The 13439-nt window shown below is 34.8% G+C and overlaps 1 protein-coding gene across 1 annotated transcript; it reads left to right on the top strand.

Moving 5' to 3' along the window:
- The first annotated feature begins 1660 nt into the window (after positions 1 to 1660).
- SPY (Tetratricopeptide repeat (TPR)-like superfamily protein) lies at positions 1661 to 13418 on the top strand. The gene is made up of 18 exons (XM_012219016.4): positions 1661 to 1979; positions 2502 to 2941; positions 5475 to 5636; positions 5755 to 5930; positions 6041 to 6116; positions 6393 to 6521; positions 6729 to 6848; positions 6944 to 7012; positions 7095 to 7176; positions 7435 to 7529; positions 8131 to 8195; positions 8785 to 8983; positions 9348 to 9542; positions 10321 to 10415; positions 10502 to 10637; positions 10764 to 10981; positions 11911 to 12038; positions 12483 to 13418. The coding sequence occupies exons 2-18, from the start codon at positions 2531 to 2533 to the stop codon at positions 12923 to 12925; spliced, it is 2799 nt and encodes a 932-aa protein (XP_012074406.1). The 5' UTR covers positions 1661 to 1979; positions 2502 to 2530; the 3' UTR covers positions 12926 to 13418.
- Positions 13419 to 13439: the final 21 nt, after the last annotated feature.

Here is a 13439-nt window from a genome sequence, read left to right as displayed (position 1 = left end):
GTTTGACTATCTAAATCGGATCAAATCACTATTCGATTTTTGATTAAATCGGTCGAACCGGTCGGTCAAGTTTTTAGAACCATGGTTTGGATAGCGAAGGTGCCTCCTTCTATTTAGCCTTTTATTTTAGCTGAAATTGTGTTGGTGTACTAAATGTCAGTTTTTGAAACATATTTTTTAAAAAATGTCAGCTTAACTTTGAGATTTTAATTATTGTTATTTACGGTATATATTTACTATTATGTCCTTTTTATTTGTTAGGGCGCTATAAAACAAAATATTTCAATGTTTTATTTTTTTTTCACGTTTCTTTTTTTTTTTTCCAGTGTTTCCTTCTTTCGTTTCCTCTTTTTTTTTTTTTTTTTTTTTTTTTTTTTTTTTTTTTTTTTTGCGCTACCGTTAATAAAATGATCTTTTTCAGTCTTTGAAACTTATTCAACCACCATTATATTTTTTTATTCTTTCTGCTCGTCCACGGTTGCGTTTTTCTATTCACAAGGTTTGTTGATTTCCTTTTTTTGATTATGTTTTGCAGCTGTCATTTCTTGTTATAAATAATTATTTTCATTTTTTATTCTGTTGTTTCTCTTATGCGATATCATTTTTGTATAAGCGTATTAGTGGCTTAATGGTCACTGAAAAATTATCACAAGTATGGATATTGTACTTTGAAGAGACAAGGTAGGACTCTCGAGTTTGTTTAGATTGATACTGAAACAATTTAAATACATATATACCTTATTTACTTGGTTTGATCCAATATGTTAATTGGTATATATATATATATATATATATATATATATATATATATATATTGTATGCTGTAAATACCCTGTATATACCATATATGTATATATCATATTTATCGTTGCTGTTACTGGTCGTTGTTGCCATTTCTCTCTTGTGCCCTTTTATTTTTTGTTAGGGCGTTACAAAACAAAATATTTCGGTGTTTTCTTTTTTTCAACGTGTTTTCTTTTTTTTAGTGTGTTTCATTTTTTTAATTTTTCTTTCAGTGTTTCCTTTTTTCGTAAATCCTTTATTTGTGTTTTCTTTTTTTCGGTGTTTCTTTTTTAGCGTCTCTCTTGTAAGATTGCTTTTGGTATTGTTTAAATTTTTTTGACCAAAATTATTATTATCTTAATTTGTATTCTTTTTTTAACATTTTGTTAAAAATTGAAACCTAACATTTGTTAAATTGCCCCCTTCTTCTTTGAAAAAAAAAAACCTAATTACTAGCTAAAAAAAAAAAAAACTAAATATCAACTACAAGGCTTTTTAAGGAAAGAGCCCACGGACAACTCTTATGATGGACTCAGACCGAGCCCAAGCCCAACTCTTTTTGGACAGAAGCACAAAGTATAAGTCGGCGAACTAGACCTGATTATGGAGTGAGCTTGGATCGGGTTTTTTAATACCCATATCCGACCAGCCAATTAAAATTAATTTAGTCCGTTATCCGCCTCGCATGTTCGTCAAATCGGGTCGGATCGAATACCCGCCATTTGGCAAATGCCCAAAAAGGCAAAGTAGGTCGCCGACAAGCGTCCCACAAAAAATGGGTGCCAATATTATGCCATGGAGCAACTTGCGACAGTGGTATAAAGGTAAATAATTGAAGAGATAGAGGGTAAAATAACAATCGTCGTCCCTATTATTGCACAGTGTAGTAATTAACGAGCGAACATCAGGTGGCGGTGCTCTCTCTTTCTCTTTCGTGGGTTCTGGTTTGGGACACATCCAACACACTTCCTGTGTCGGAGACGAGAGAGAGCTGTGTCTCTGGTTGTTACTCCATTGGACTCTCTCTCTCTCTCTCTCTCTCTAAAGCTTAGGACTCTGTTTCTGTTTACTTGGACTCGCCTTAACCTACACCCGCTTTCTGCTTATCATGCGCTGCTTTGTACAGAGTTAATACGACACCAAGCAATTTTTTTTCCCCAGTTTTCTTAATCTTTCTCTGGCTTTTCAGCTTTAATGTGAGTACTAAACCCCAATTCATTTCTTTCTTTCTTGCTTTTCAACTTTCTCTTGTCTCTTCATTTCTTATTCGTTCTTCTATGTGTGTCTGATTTTGTGAACTGGGATCCATTTGTGTGTAAGTTTCTATATTTTCTCTTCTACCCAAGGTGGGTTTTACTGTGTTTTGGAGCTTGTTTGTTGAATGATTTTGCTTTTTCTTTATTAGGGTTTGCTATATGGAAACCGATCATTTTGGGGTTTAAGAACGTAGCTTTACTTGGTCTTGGTGGGATAGTTGCTTCAATTGTTTTGTTGTCGTATTTTGGGCTTTCTATTAGGCTTTGTAATTGTCGATTCTTTGTTGAGGTTTAGGCTAGTACTCTCAAATTTTGAAATTTATCCTATTGTAATATATTTTGTTCGATTGAGAGTATCATTTTTTGGTTCAGTCTTGTTTTTCATGAAGTTAAAACCTTTTTATACCCATCACATTGTGGAATGAACCTGAACAGATGAATTTATTTTCTCTTTTATCGTAGTAGGAAAGTGAGATTATAGAGATATCAAGATGGCATGGACAGACAAAGATAATGGAAATGGGAAAGAGCGGGAACCAATAGGTGATAATGGTTTGTTGAAAGGTTCACAGCCTTCTCCAAATGCAAGCAGCTCTCCTGTTGGTATAGCTGCAGCACTGAAGGGGTTTCAAGGGAAGGATGCTCTCTCTTATGCCAACATTCTTCGTTCAAGGAACAAATTTGTTGATGCTCTTGCTATTTATGAGAGTGTCTTGGAGAAAGATAATGTAAATGTTGAAGCTCACATTGGAAAAGGCATATGCCTGCAGATGCAGAACATGGGAAGGCTTGCTTTTGATAGTTTTTCTGAAGCCATCCGGCTAGATCCACAGAATGCTTGTGCCCTCACTCATTGTGGTATATTGTACAAAGATGAGGGTCGACTGGTAGAGGCTGCTGAGGTATGCTTGTGACAATTAATCCATGTTCATTATGGCAAAATATAGGCAACTAACGTGATGTTGCTTAGTATGATTAAAAGTTAGATTAAATAGAAAGCTTATAATTGTATTGTATAAGTTTTGTTTACAATGTATTGCACCTTTCTCCGCTCTATCTTAATGTCAATGTCTGCATATTGGTTCTATATACAAGTTGCATTGTTTTGAGTGACAATAAAATTATTGCTCGTGTCTGGTGCTACATAAGGATTCCTTTCATTTTATTCTCTATCTTTTACTACATTTACCCAGTTCTCTTCTGAATATAGGCTTTTTAGTTGTGCAGTTCTTTTGCAATAATGGTGAGGTTCTTTTACAAAATGGAGTTCCTATACTTGTCTAGCCTAATAGTTAGACTTTCTCACTGCCTTAATGATATGATGTTGAATAGTGGTTTAGATTTCTTATTTGCACTGTGATTAGGAATGCTAACTTGCCATGGGTGCTTCCTTGCTTGATATAGTAGAATGTTGAATGTTCACATACCTTCTAAAACATATGATTTGTTATTTTTTCAATAATATGAAAAACTTTTATTTGCCTCCATTATCATATGTCTCATTTTGGCTTCCTTCATTTTCCTGTCTTTCATCTACTCTGTAGTTAGTTTCTAGGTTTCCTTAGTAGTTCCATCTGATGCATGTGGAAATTAGATGTTGAAGGTGAAGGCAGGGATCTTTGTCATCTTGATGTGAAAACAGGTTTAGAAATTGAATTGAATTCTCATTAAAAATTGTTCCAAATGTATATATGATGCATGCGGAACTTAGATGTTGAAGGTGAAGGTAGGGAATGATGTAAGGGATCTCTGTCATCTTGATGTCAAAACAGTTTTTAGAAATTGAATTGCATTCACATATAAAAATTGTTCCAGACAAAGCGTAAATTATATATATATATATGTATGCACACACACGCAACAAGAGACTAGGTTATAAATTACAATGTTGTTTGTATTTTTGACTGTGGGAGTGTTTGTTGAGTCTAATTAAATTGAATTCCTTCAATAAAATCTAAAATGGTTTTTTTTTTTTCTGTTTGCTTCAAATCATTTCTTCCTTAGATTAAAAATTGATTCTATCATTTAGATACTCTATAAACATGAGAATTGGCAAAATATAATTGAGTTGAGTTAGATTCTTGCAAAATTTGGGCTCAAACAAGGTTATATATTGGGTGCCTCTACAGTACGATAATTTCATTTATGGGTCTCGTCTCTATAATTTACTTTGTGCTTGCCTTCTGTTCTTTATCCACTTATTTTTTCTAACTTTTAGTATTATTTCCCATAGTTATGAGGAATGCCTTACTTAAGGCTCAAGGGCTTGCGCCTCAATAGTTCTCAGGCGGGCAACTTCACTCAGGCTATCGCCTCCGGGCAGAGGCGTGTGCCTTTTTGCGCCTAGGCTCAAGAAAGGCTAGGCGCAAAAAAGGCGCTCCTTTCTTTTTTTTTTTTTGCTTTTTTGAAGAAGTCACCTAGGGTTTTCTTTCAATATAAAGCTTTCTAGGCAAATCTGCTTAGGCAAAATAAGTAAATAAATGAACAAAAGAAATAAAATGCAAGAGAAAAACCAATTATGTGCTTTGTGATCTAGCCTCCAATCCTTCGTCTAGCACTCACCTCTTGCAATCTAGTTTTTAGCCAATAGCCATTCAGACAGATATGCCTTTCTCTTCCTACACTTGCTTTTTATTTTATTTTTCCCTATTTTCTCAATTCTACCGTTTTCTATCTTAATTCTAATATCTTAAAATATAGATTGTCATGTTGCTTTTTTTTTTTCCCCTGATTTATGTGTGTTCCTTTCCATGTTTTTCTAATTTTTTTTTCATTTTTTTATAACTTAAAACGTAATTTTCAGATGTATGTGTTTAAATTATTTATTTATTTATTTATGCGCCTCATTTCACTCAGGCTCGCGCCTTCGCCTGGAGGCTATCGCCTAGGCTCTAGCAACCCTTTGCACCTTAGTGCACCTTGCGCCTTTAATTACTATGTTATTTCCTCATTTCCATTCAAGGATCTTCCTTCCTTCTTACTGCATAATCTCTTGTTTACATTTAAGTATTTTTTTTCTATTGAAAATAATTGAAGTTTGAAAGAGTGCCCAACTTTTCATGCAATTGCAGTATTCTGGTTAACCATATACTTATTGTAATGGCTGAAATGCCCAACTGTTTATGTATTTATATGCATTTAGAATGATATCTCTTGTAATTTGATGCCTTTCTCAATCACTGTCATGTTCCACTTCTGTCAAGTGTGTCCATATGTGCACTGATGCTAAATAGCAAAAGTAGCTAGTTTTGTATTTTCATTATTATTAGAAAATTGCATGATAGTAAGCCTTGGCTCTTCGTCAAGTTTATTTGATGGTGATAGAATTAGCTATTCAATTTTGGTATATCCAAAATTAGCTTGGGGACTTTTAAATATAATAAGGGCATATGGCTGAAGTTGATGTTAAGACTCGGTCAACAATACTTTGTGCAGTCGTATCAGAAGGCTCTGAGAGCAGACTCTTCCTATAAACCAGCTGCGGAATGCCTAGCAATTGTCTTAACGGATATTGGTACAAGCTTAAAACTTGCTGGCAATACACAGGAGGGCATTCAGAAGTATTATGAGGCTCTTAAGATTGATCCCCATTATGCGGTAAAGTCATGTCTTTTCTTATTCGGTTAATCCAGCCCCTAAGCTTTCTGTTTATGTATGTTTATTTTTCTTGCATTCTATGGATTTATATTCTCACATTTCCACTTCTTACATGCAGCCTGCATATTATAACCTTGGTGTTGTGTATTCTGAAATGATGCAATATGACACTGCCCTAGGTTGCTATGAGAAGGCTGCATTGGAGAGGCCCATGTATGCTGAAGCTTATTGTAACATGGGTGTCATCTATAAAAACCGAGGCGATTTGGAGGCAGCCATTGCATGTTACGAAAGGTGATCTCCCAGTTTAATATTCTAAATTTATACTGATCCTTGCAAGGTGTATCTTTATAGTTCTTTACATCTGCTGATCCCCTCATTTTTCAACATTTATACTGTTTCAGGTGTCTAACTGTGTCACCTAACTTTGAGATTGCAAAGAATAATATGGCAATTGCTTTGACTGATTTAGGAACAAAGGTAGCTTTTCCATCCTATTGCTTATTATTTTAGCTTTTGCAAAGTTCTATTTTATCTTAATTTTAGTCATTTGCAGTTTTCAGAATCTTCATTTAGAAAATTTTCTTACACTTGCTGTTGGTTTTATTAATGAGATACTTGAGCTTGTGGTCTTTTCTCCAAATACTTATTTTTCTAATACTTGTTGGTAGAAATCTCTGTATTTGGATTTTAACATTTTGAGCTTCTTGCTGCTCTCCTTTACCTGATTTTGGATTCAGTGACGTGTAAATTTAGGTTAAATTGGAGGGAGACATCAATCAAGGCGTTGCATTTTACAAGAAGGCTTTGTATTACAATTGGCACTATGCTGATGCCATGTATAATCTTGGAGTTGCTTATGGTGAAATGCTGAAGTCTGACATGGTAAGTAACCCTTTAAGAGTTTGGCAATCTGTATGTTTATATTTTCTTGCAAAGCATGATGTTATTTTCTAGCAGCCTGCAAATGAAATTGAACTTGTAACTTTTTTTACTAGACAAAAATCCAAATTGCAAGTTTTAGCCAATTTTATTTCCATATTTTTTGAGGGTCCATTCATCACTTCTTAGCTAATTAATTTCTATTTGCAGGCAATTGTGTTTTATGAACTTGCTTTCCACTTCAATCCTCAATGTGCAGAGGCATGCAATAATTTGGGAGTAATATATAAAGACCGAGACAACCTTGATAAAGCTGTGGAGTGTTATCAAGTAATTCATGATATTTGTGCAGGATTTTAAGTTCTCATTTCTGATTTTCTGCCATAGCTATCATATTTACGATCGATATTATCATCATTTTGCAGATGGCTTTATCAATCAAACCAAACTTCTCTCAGTCTTTGAACAACCTTGGTGTCGTCTACACTGTTCAGGTTCAACATGAAGTCCTAGCTAAGTTTTTTAAAATGACTATATATCTGATACAGCTGCTGAGAACATTTTTTCTTTTGGCAGGGTAAAATGGATGCTGCAGCAAGTATGATTGAAAAAGCTATAATGGCAAATGCCACATATGCTGAAGCATATAATAATCTAGGTGTCTCTCTCTCTTCAACATGCCCATCCACCAGCCACACACACATACAACAGTTACACACTCCATATTCGGCATATTTAGTTGATTCTTTTTTGTGTTTTGGTGTTTAATGTGTCATCTTGTGGTCCAAAGTTGCTTTTGGTTGTTTTTGTTGTCCTTCAATTCATCTGAGTTTAAATCAACTTGAATAATTCTGTTCCTTGCCCCATTTTTCTTACTTTTTCCTTAAATGTATTTCTGCATATCTTCTGTTTGTAGGGGTCCTCTACAGAGATGCTGGCAATATAGCAATGTCTATTAATGCTTATGAGCAATGCCTTAAGATAGATCCCGATTCTCGCAATGCAGGCCAGGTACTTTAATTCTTCTTATAAATTTTTCTGGTCAAGTGTTTCTTCTGTTCTGTGCGGAGTCCAGTTTCGCGATTGACTTTTAGTTCATTGCTGAGCTAGCTTTATTTAACAATATTATTTTCCAGATGTTGGCCAGACAGTTACATAAAGAACTTTGGATTTGACTTATGACAATGCTATAATGATAAATATTGAGTGGAAGTTAAGAGGCGAATTTTTTTTCCCCTTTGGTTTGAGCAAGAATCTTATCTATTTTCAGAAATAACTGAGGAAAAAGCAATGGAGCTTTTAGTATTCAGTTGACTAGATTTGTAACATATATGTGCTCAACATTTGTTGAAAGGCTTAACAGTAAAAGATATGCCAAATGGTTTTCTTTCGGTAAATAAATGATCAATTGGCTTAATTAACTTGTCTCTTCCACATGTTCATTGCCTTTGAAAATTTTTAATATCTAGATACATCTTAGGGGTTGGCACAATTTATACAAACACTGTATATTTGCTTTCTCTGCTGTTAATGTTTCTGTTGTATGGTTGTCGGATCCTCTCTTTGGTATCAATGCTGCCTCTTATGTATATTTATGAACTTGCTTTTGCAGAATCGGCTGCTTGCTATGAACTACATAAATGAGGGGCATGATGATAAGCTTTTTGACGCTCACAGGTTTCATTTAACTTTAAGGAGATTGGCGTGCCTTTATCTCTCTTTCTTTTTTCTTTTTTTTTTTGACGTAAAATGAAAATTTTAATGAGTTCATCCTTCTTATACAGCTATTAGTATTTTAGTTGCAATTCTATTGGATTTTGCAATAAGACAATTTATTAAGGTTCCGAAGCTTAAACATTTTACACTGTTTCAATGTTGTGTGGCTATGAGCAAATACCGTTTAAGTTGACAAGAATTGATGTAGGATAACCAGTTGGAATATTGGAGAAGAAAATTATTAAAAAGGTTCACTTTTAACATGATGATTTTTTGTTATGTCTAACTTTTACCGTTAATTATTTTATATTAAACTATTACATATTATTGCCTTTGGTTTCAAATTCAAGAATAACTTTCTTCTTGTGGGGAGTCGAAAATTTTTTTCCTTGAATTTTTTTTACCCATATTTCTTGTGGGCATTTCTCCAAATTCTGCTGAAGGATCTTGATATATTTATTTCTTCTCGTTTCATGCTCTGATTTCCTTTGCTCTTTAATGCTTTTGTGCAAATGAAGATAATAATCTAATATGAAATTCCTATATGCAGAGACTGGGGCAGGCGCTTTATGAAGTTGTATCCTCAGTACACTTCATGGGACAATCCAAACGATCCAGAGAGGCCACTTGTGATAGGATATGTATCTCCAGATTATTTTACCCATTCTGTATCTTATTTCATTGAGGCCCCTCTTGTATATCATGATTATGCAAATTACAAGGTGGCAGTTTATTCAGCAGTTGTGAAGGTAACATTTACAATTGTCTACCTGTGTTGTTTAAGGAATATTCAAGCATGTCCTATTTGTATTCCTATCCATGCCATTGTGCAAATATTGTATAATCTATGTTCCTGGTTCAAATGGCTAGAGAAAAGTCTTAATCCATAAGATGAATTTTCAGTAAGGTGTTGGGATGCTTACACTTGATTTCTTAGTTATTTAATATTTGGGATGGTGCCAGAATGTTGCACTCTATCCCTCGGTACTCATTTTTTTGTATCATGGCATAGTGATGCTCATAAGAATTAAATGGAACTGTTTTACCTGACTGTGGAAAGGATTATTTTTTTGTTTTTGGAATTTCGGATTTACGTTTGTGATGATTTATCAGGCTGATGCAAAGACTAATAGGTTTAGGGAGAAAGTCCTAAAAAACGGTGGCATATGGCGGGATATATATGGGATTGATGAAAAGAATGTGGCGAACATGGTTAGAGAAGATAAAGTTGATATCTTGGTGGAACTTACTGGACATACAGCTAACAATAAGTTGGGAATGATGGCATGCAGACCAGCACCAGTTCAGGTATTCATTAGGTTATTAATTTTGGGTTTTAGTTTGGTTTCTTTTCATGTAAGATACTTTTACGATGTTATGTGCAAAATAAATCATGGGGGAAAAGAACATTGTAAAAATTATCTTAGATAAAATTAATATGCAATATCAGAACTGTTTATTCCTAGTATCAAATTTATGCAAGCAATTATGGTGCTTCGAAATCGATTTCTTTTAATCTCAATCATTCTGGCTTTTCATAACTTGGCACAGAATGAAGTACTGCCTTGCAATGTAGTTGGCTTCTTTTCTGAGTAGCCATAGTTTTGAAATTTTATGGAGCTTGAAAAGGTCAATTATCCATATATTTCAGACCTCTTTGTTGCAAGATAATCCTCCTGGTTTTGTCTTTGTCGCGAGTACAGATACATATGCTGCCTATTTGCTTGAACATCCTGTATTGATGTTCTCTTCATGCAAATGTAATTTCAGCATAATTTGCATTAATAGTTAGTTATAATATTTGAGCAGTGATCCCATGAGCTTCTAAGAATATGTATGAGCTAAAAGTATTCCAGAAAACATAAGCCCAAAATTATATAAAAAGCAAATGATTAGTGGCCAATCTTAGTAGTTAATAACAATGCATCAGAATCCTATTCGCTGTGTGTCTCATACGGTTTCTACCAGTATTGAAATTATTTATAGGAAATTATTTTATTTTATGCATTATTTAATGCAATGTTGTATGTTTGAACAGAACTGGTTGTCCATTTCTGACCATATTTTTGGTTTACTTTTAATTTAGGTGACTTGGATTGGCTACCCAAATACAACTGGTTTGCCTACCATTGATTATAGAATCACTGATTCACTGGCTGACCCTCCAGATACAAAGCAAAAGTAGGCTTCTATAACTTTCCTGCTTGGCGTTTTTGGATGATATCTACCATATACTTTAGTTTCATGTTTTCTACTTCCAATGGCAGGCATGTTGAGGAGTTAGTTCGACTACCGGAATGTTTCCTTTGTTATACTCCATCCCCAGAAGCTGGAACTGTTTCTCCTACTCCTGCACTTGCTAATGGCTTTGTTACCTTTGGTAGCTTTAATAATCTGGCAAAGGTATCAATTAGTTTTGTAATTAAATGAGCACAAAGTTGTTTGTTACAATGATAAACCATATCTGTTCAAATTGTTAGGATGTGTCTAATCTTACTTCTTGCCTTCTTGCTATTCTTTTTTATCCAGATAACTCCTACAGTTTTGCAAGTTTGGGCTAGGATACTTTGTGCTGTACCAAACTCTCGCCTTGTGGTAAAGTGCAAGCCATTCTGTTGTGATAGTGTTAGACAGAGATTCCTTAAAATGTTAGAGGATCTGGGGTTAGAATCATTGCGTGTTGATCTCTTGCCATTAATTCTTCTCAACCATGATCATATGCAAGCATATTCTCTCATGGATATTAGGTAATATAGTCAGTACTGCTACCATCTTTTGTTTCTTTCTAATAAAGGTTCAGAAAAGCCATATATTCTCCCCGTGTTGTTGATTAGTTTTCTGTAATCATTTTACTGTCTATGTTTTTATACCTATGGTTGGGCTCTCTCCTTTTTATTATGGCCTAAGTGGGCATGCAGCTGACGTATGTGCTTGTGAGCTGTGTTTGCAGCTTGTTTGCAATTTCTTTGACTTGAATTGCTGCAACTCTTGAGGAATCTAAGATGGAGAACTATGTAGTGCTTAACTACTTTATACAATTTTTTTCAAGTACCTTAGTATCTCTTAGTTGTTTTTCCTGATCAAGTTCTCCAACCTAGGCTGGTGAAAATAACAAAGATAGTCACTGGTTAGAACTATTACTGATGTTAAGATATTCTTGTATTTTAAAGGTTGGTTAGGTTGGATGGATAGGCTGATTTTTAAATGTAAGCCCCATTTCATGGCTGATGCGCAAATTTCTGAATATGCTCTATTTTGGTATTTGTTTTTAAGTCTACATGATAGTTTTCTAATTCAATCTGGATCTTCTAAGTAGACCAAGTATAAAGCAAGTAGTCTTCTTAATATTTTATCTGCCACTTGTATTTAAGTCAGAATGAAGAGTAGGCACGTGATGGATTTGAATCTGCTAGCTTCCTTTTTTTTTTTTTTTTCTCTGAATATCAGATCGTCTGGCGTTCTTGTCGAAAAGGTGCTCTAAATTTATGCTTGAAATTCTGGATAAAGATAATGATTTTCAGAATCTACGATGGTTTTATATATATGAAATGGATCAGTATCACCCCCATTTTTTGCGAATAATTCACATTACTAGGATGAGCATATTGTTTTGCATGGTTGTTTTAGTGTCATGTGAATCTTCTTCAGGCGTTCTAACTTTGTATTATTCATGTAGCTTGGATACTTTTCCGTATGCTGGAACAACGACAACATGTGAATCTCTTTACATGGGAGTTCCATGTGTTACCATGGCTGGTGCAGTACATGCTCACAACGTTGGTGTGAGTCTTCTTAGCAACGTTGGTGAGGAGCCTTCTTCTTCTTCTTCTTTTTCTTTTCATATTTTTATGTCTACCAAAGTTATTGTTGGTTTTATGCCTTCAACTGAATTTTGTGCACTTCCTCTTGGTGTCTGTTCATATCTAAAATATATGAAAATGTCTGCGTATATGCTCCATTATATGCTGCATTTGTGCCGTATGAAACATTGGTGAAAGAAGTATATGACATTCACTGCATGTTTTCAAGATATAATTCTTAACACCTACCCCCATCTGTTGTAATAAATAAACTTGTAGAATAAAATAAACTAAAATTAAAAGAGCAGAGCAGCATAATGTGGTGTGCCATAATGAGATATCCAATTGGTTTTGTCTGTTGTTTTTCCTTTTCTTTCACTATGATTCTTAGGCGTATTTTAATTTTATCCTCTTAAATTAATGTGAACTTGTCTGCCTGTCTTTGCAGGGCTGGGGCATCTGATTGCCAAAAATGAAGATGAATATGTCCAGTTGGCATTGCAGCTTGCATCAGACATACCAGCTCTATCAAATTTGAGGATGAGTCTCAGGGACCTTATGTCGAAGTCTCCTGTATTTGATGGACCCAATTTTACACTTGGTTTGGAGTCTGCATATCGGAACATGTGGAAAAGATACTGTAACGGTGATGTGCCGTCTTTAAAGCGCATAGAACTGCTGCAAGAGCAAGGTGTTTCTGAGGCAGGAGTAATCAAAAGCTCTGAGCCTACTAGCATCACATTCTCAGTTGAGGACTCTCCTGAATCTATCAAGGTGAATGGGTATACTGAGGTTTCATCATCAATGGTGAATCACTCTTCTGAAGAAAATGGAAGCCAGAGTCAGTCGAGTACTACTACTCATACTACAAATTCAAACAAAGTAAGCTGAAATTGAATCAGGTCTTGGCAGTCATGTAAGGCGTGTGGAGAGACTTGCTTGCAGTGTATACATACCTGGTAGACAGAACCTGCTGTGTGTATAATATGTGGCTGTATCCTGCAGAGTTAAAAGCCATTATTTACCATGGTTACAGCCCAATATTTCCTATTATAGGATCAATTTTTTTTGGAAGAGTTCTGGCAGTAATTGGTATTTGGAAATTTTTCATGCCAGAATCATAGCAAATTGGGAAGAGATTTGTGAACTGTTACAATTAGGTACCTGTATCACAATTTTTCCCCCCGGATCATAGAGGTTAGCGGTGGCTTGTAAATTGTAAGGAGAGTTTTAGTAGTTTTGTTTTCCTCCTTTCTTTTGTGATTTCTAAGTGGCTTGGGCGGATAGCCAGAGAAGGGTGTCAAATGATTTAGTTTACGTATGAATTGGAGTCTGCTCTCATTAACAGTGAATATGATGAAATGGAGCAAAAATATTTATCGCATGATCTACCGATTTAGGTGCT

Source organism: Jatropha curcas, chromosome 2, assembly GCF_041381405.1.
Source record: "Jatropha curcas cultivar XTBG-Jc1 chromosome 2, XTBG_Jcur_1.0, whole genome shotgun sequence".
NCBI classification, from domain to species: Eukaryota; Viridiplantae; Streptophyta; class Magnoliopsida; order Malpighiales; family Euphorbiaceae; genus Jatropha; species Jatropha curcas.
This window is presented reverse-complemented; position numbering and strand designations above follow the sequence as displayed.

Excerpts from the sequence above, each read along its gene's own strand:
- SPY (XM_012219016.4), top strand. The coding sequence starts at position 2,531 with ATGGCATGGACAGACAAAGATAATGGAAATGGGAAAGAGCGGGAACCA. Across the intron at positions 6,849-6,943 it reads AAGCTGTGGAGTGTTATCAA|ATGGCTTTATCAATCAAACC; the intron begins GTAATTCATGAT and ends ATCATTTTGCAG. Across the intron at positions 10,982-11,910 it reads TATTCTCTCATGGATATTAG|CTTGGATACTTTTCCGTATG; the intron begins GTAATATAGTCA and ends TTATTCATGTAG.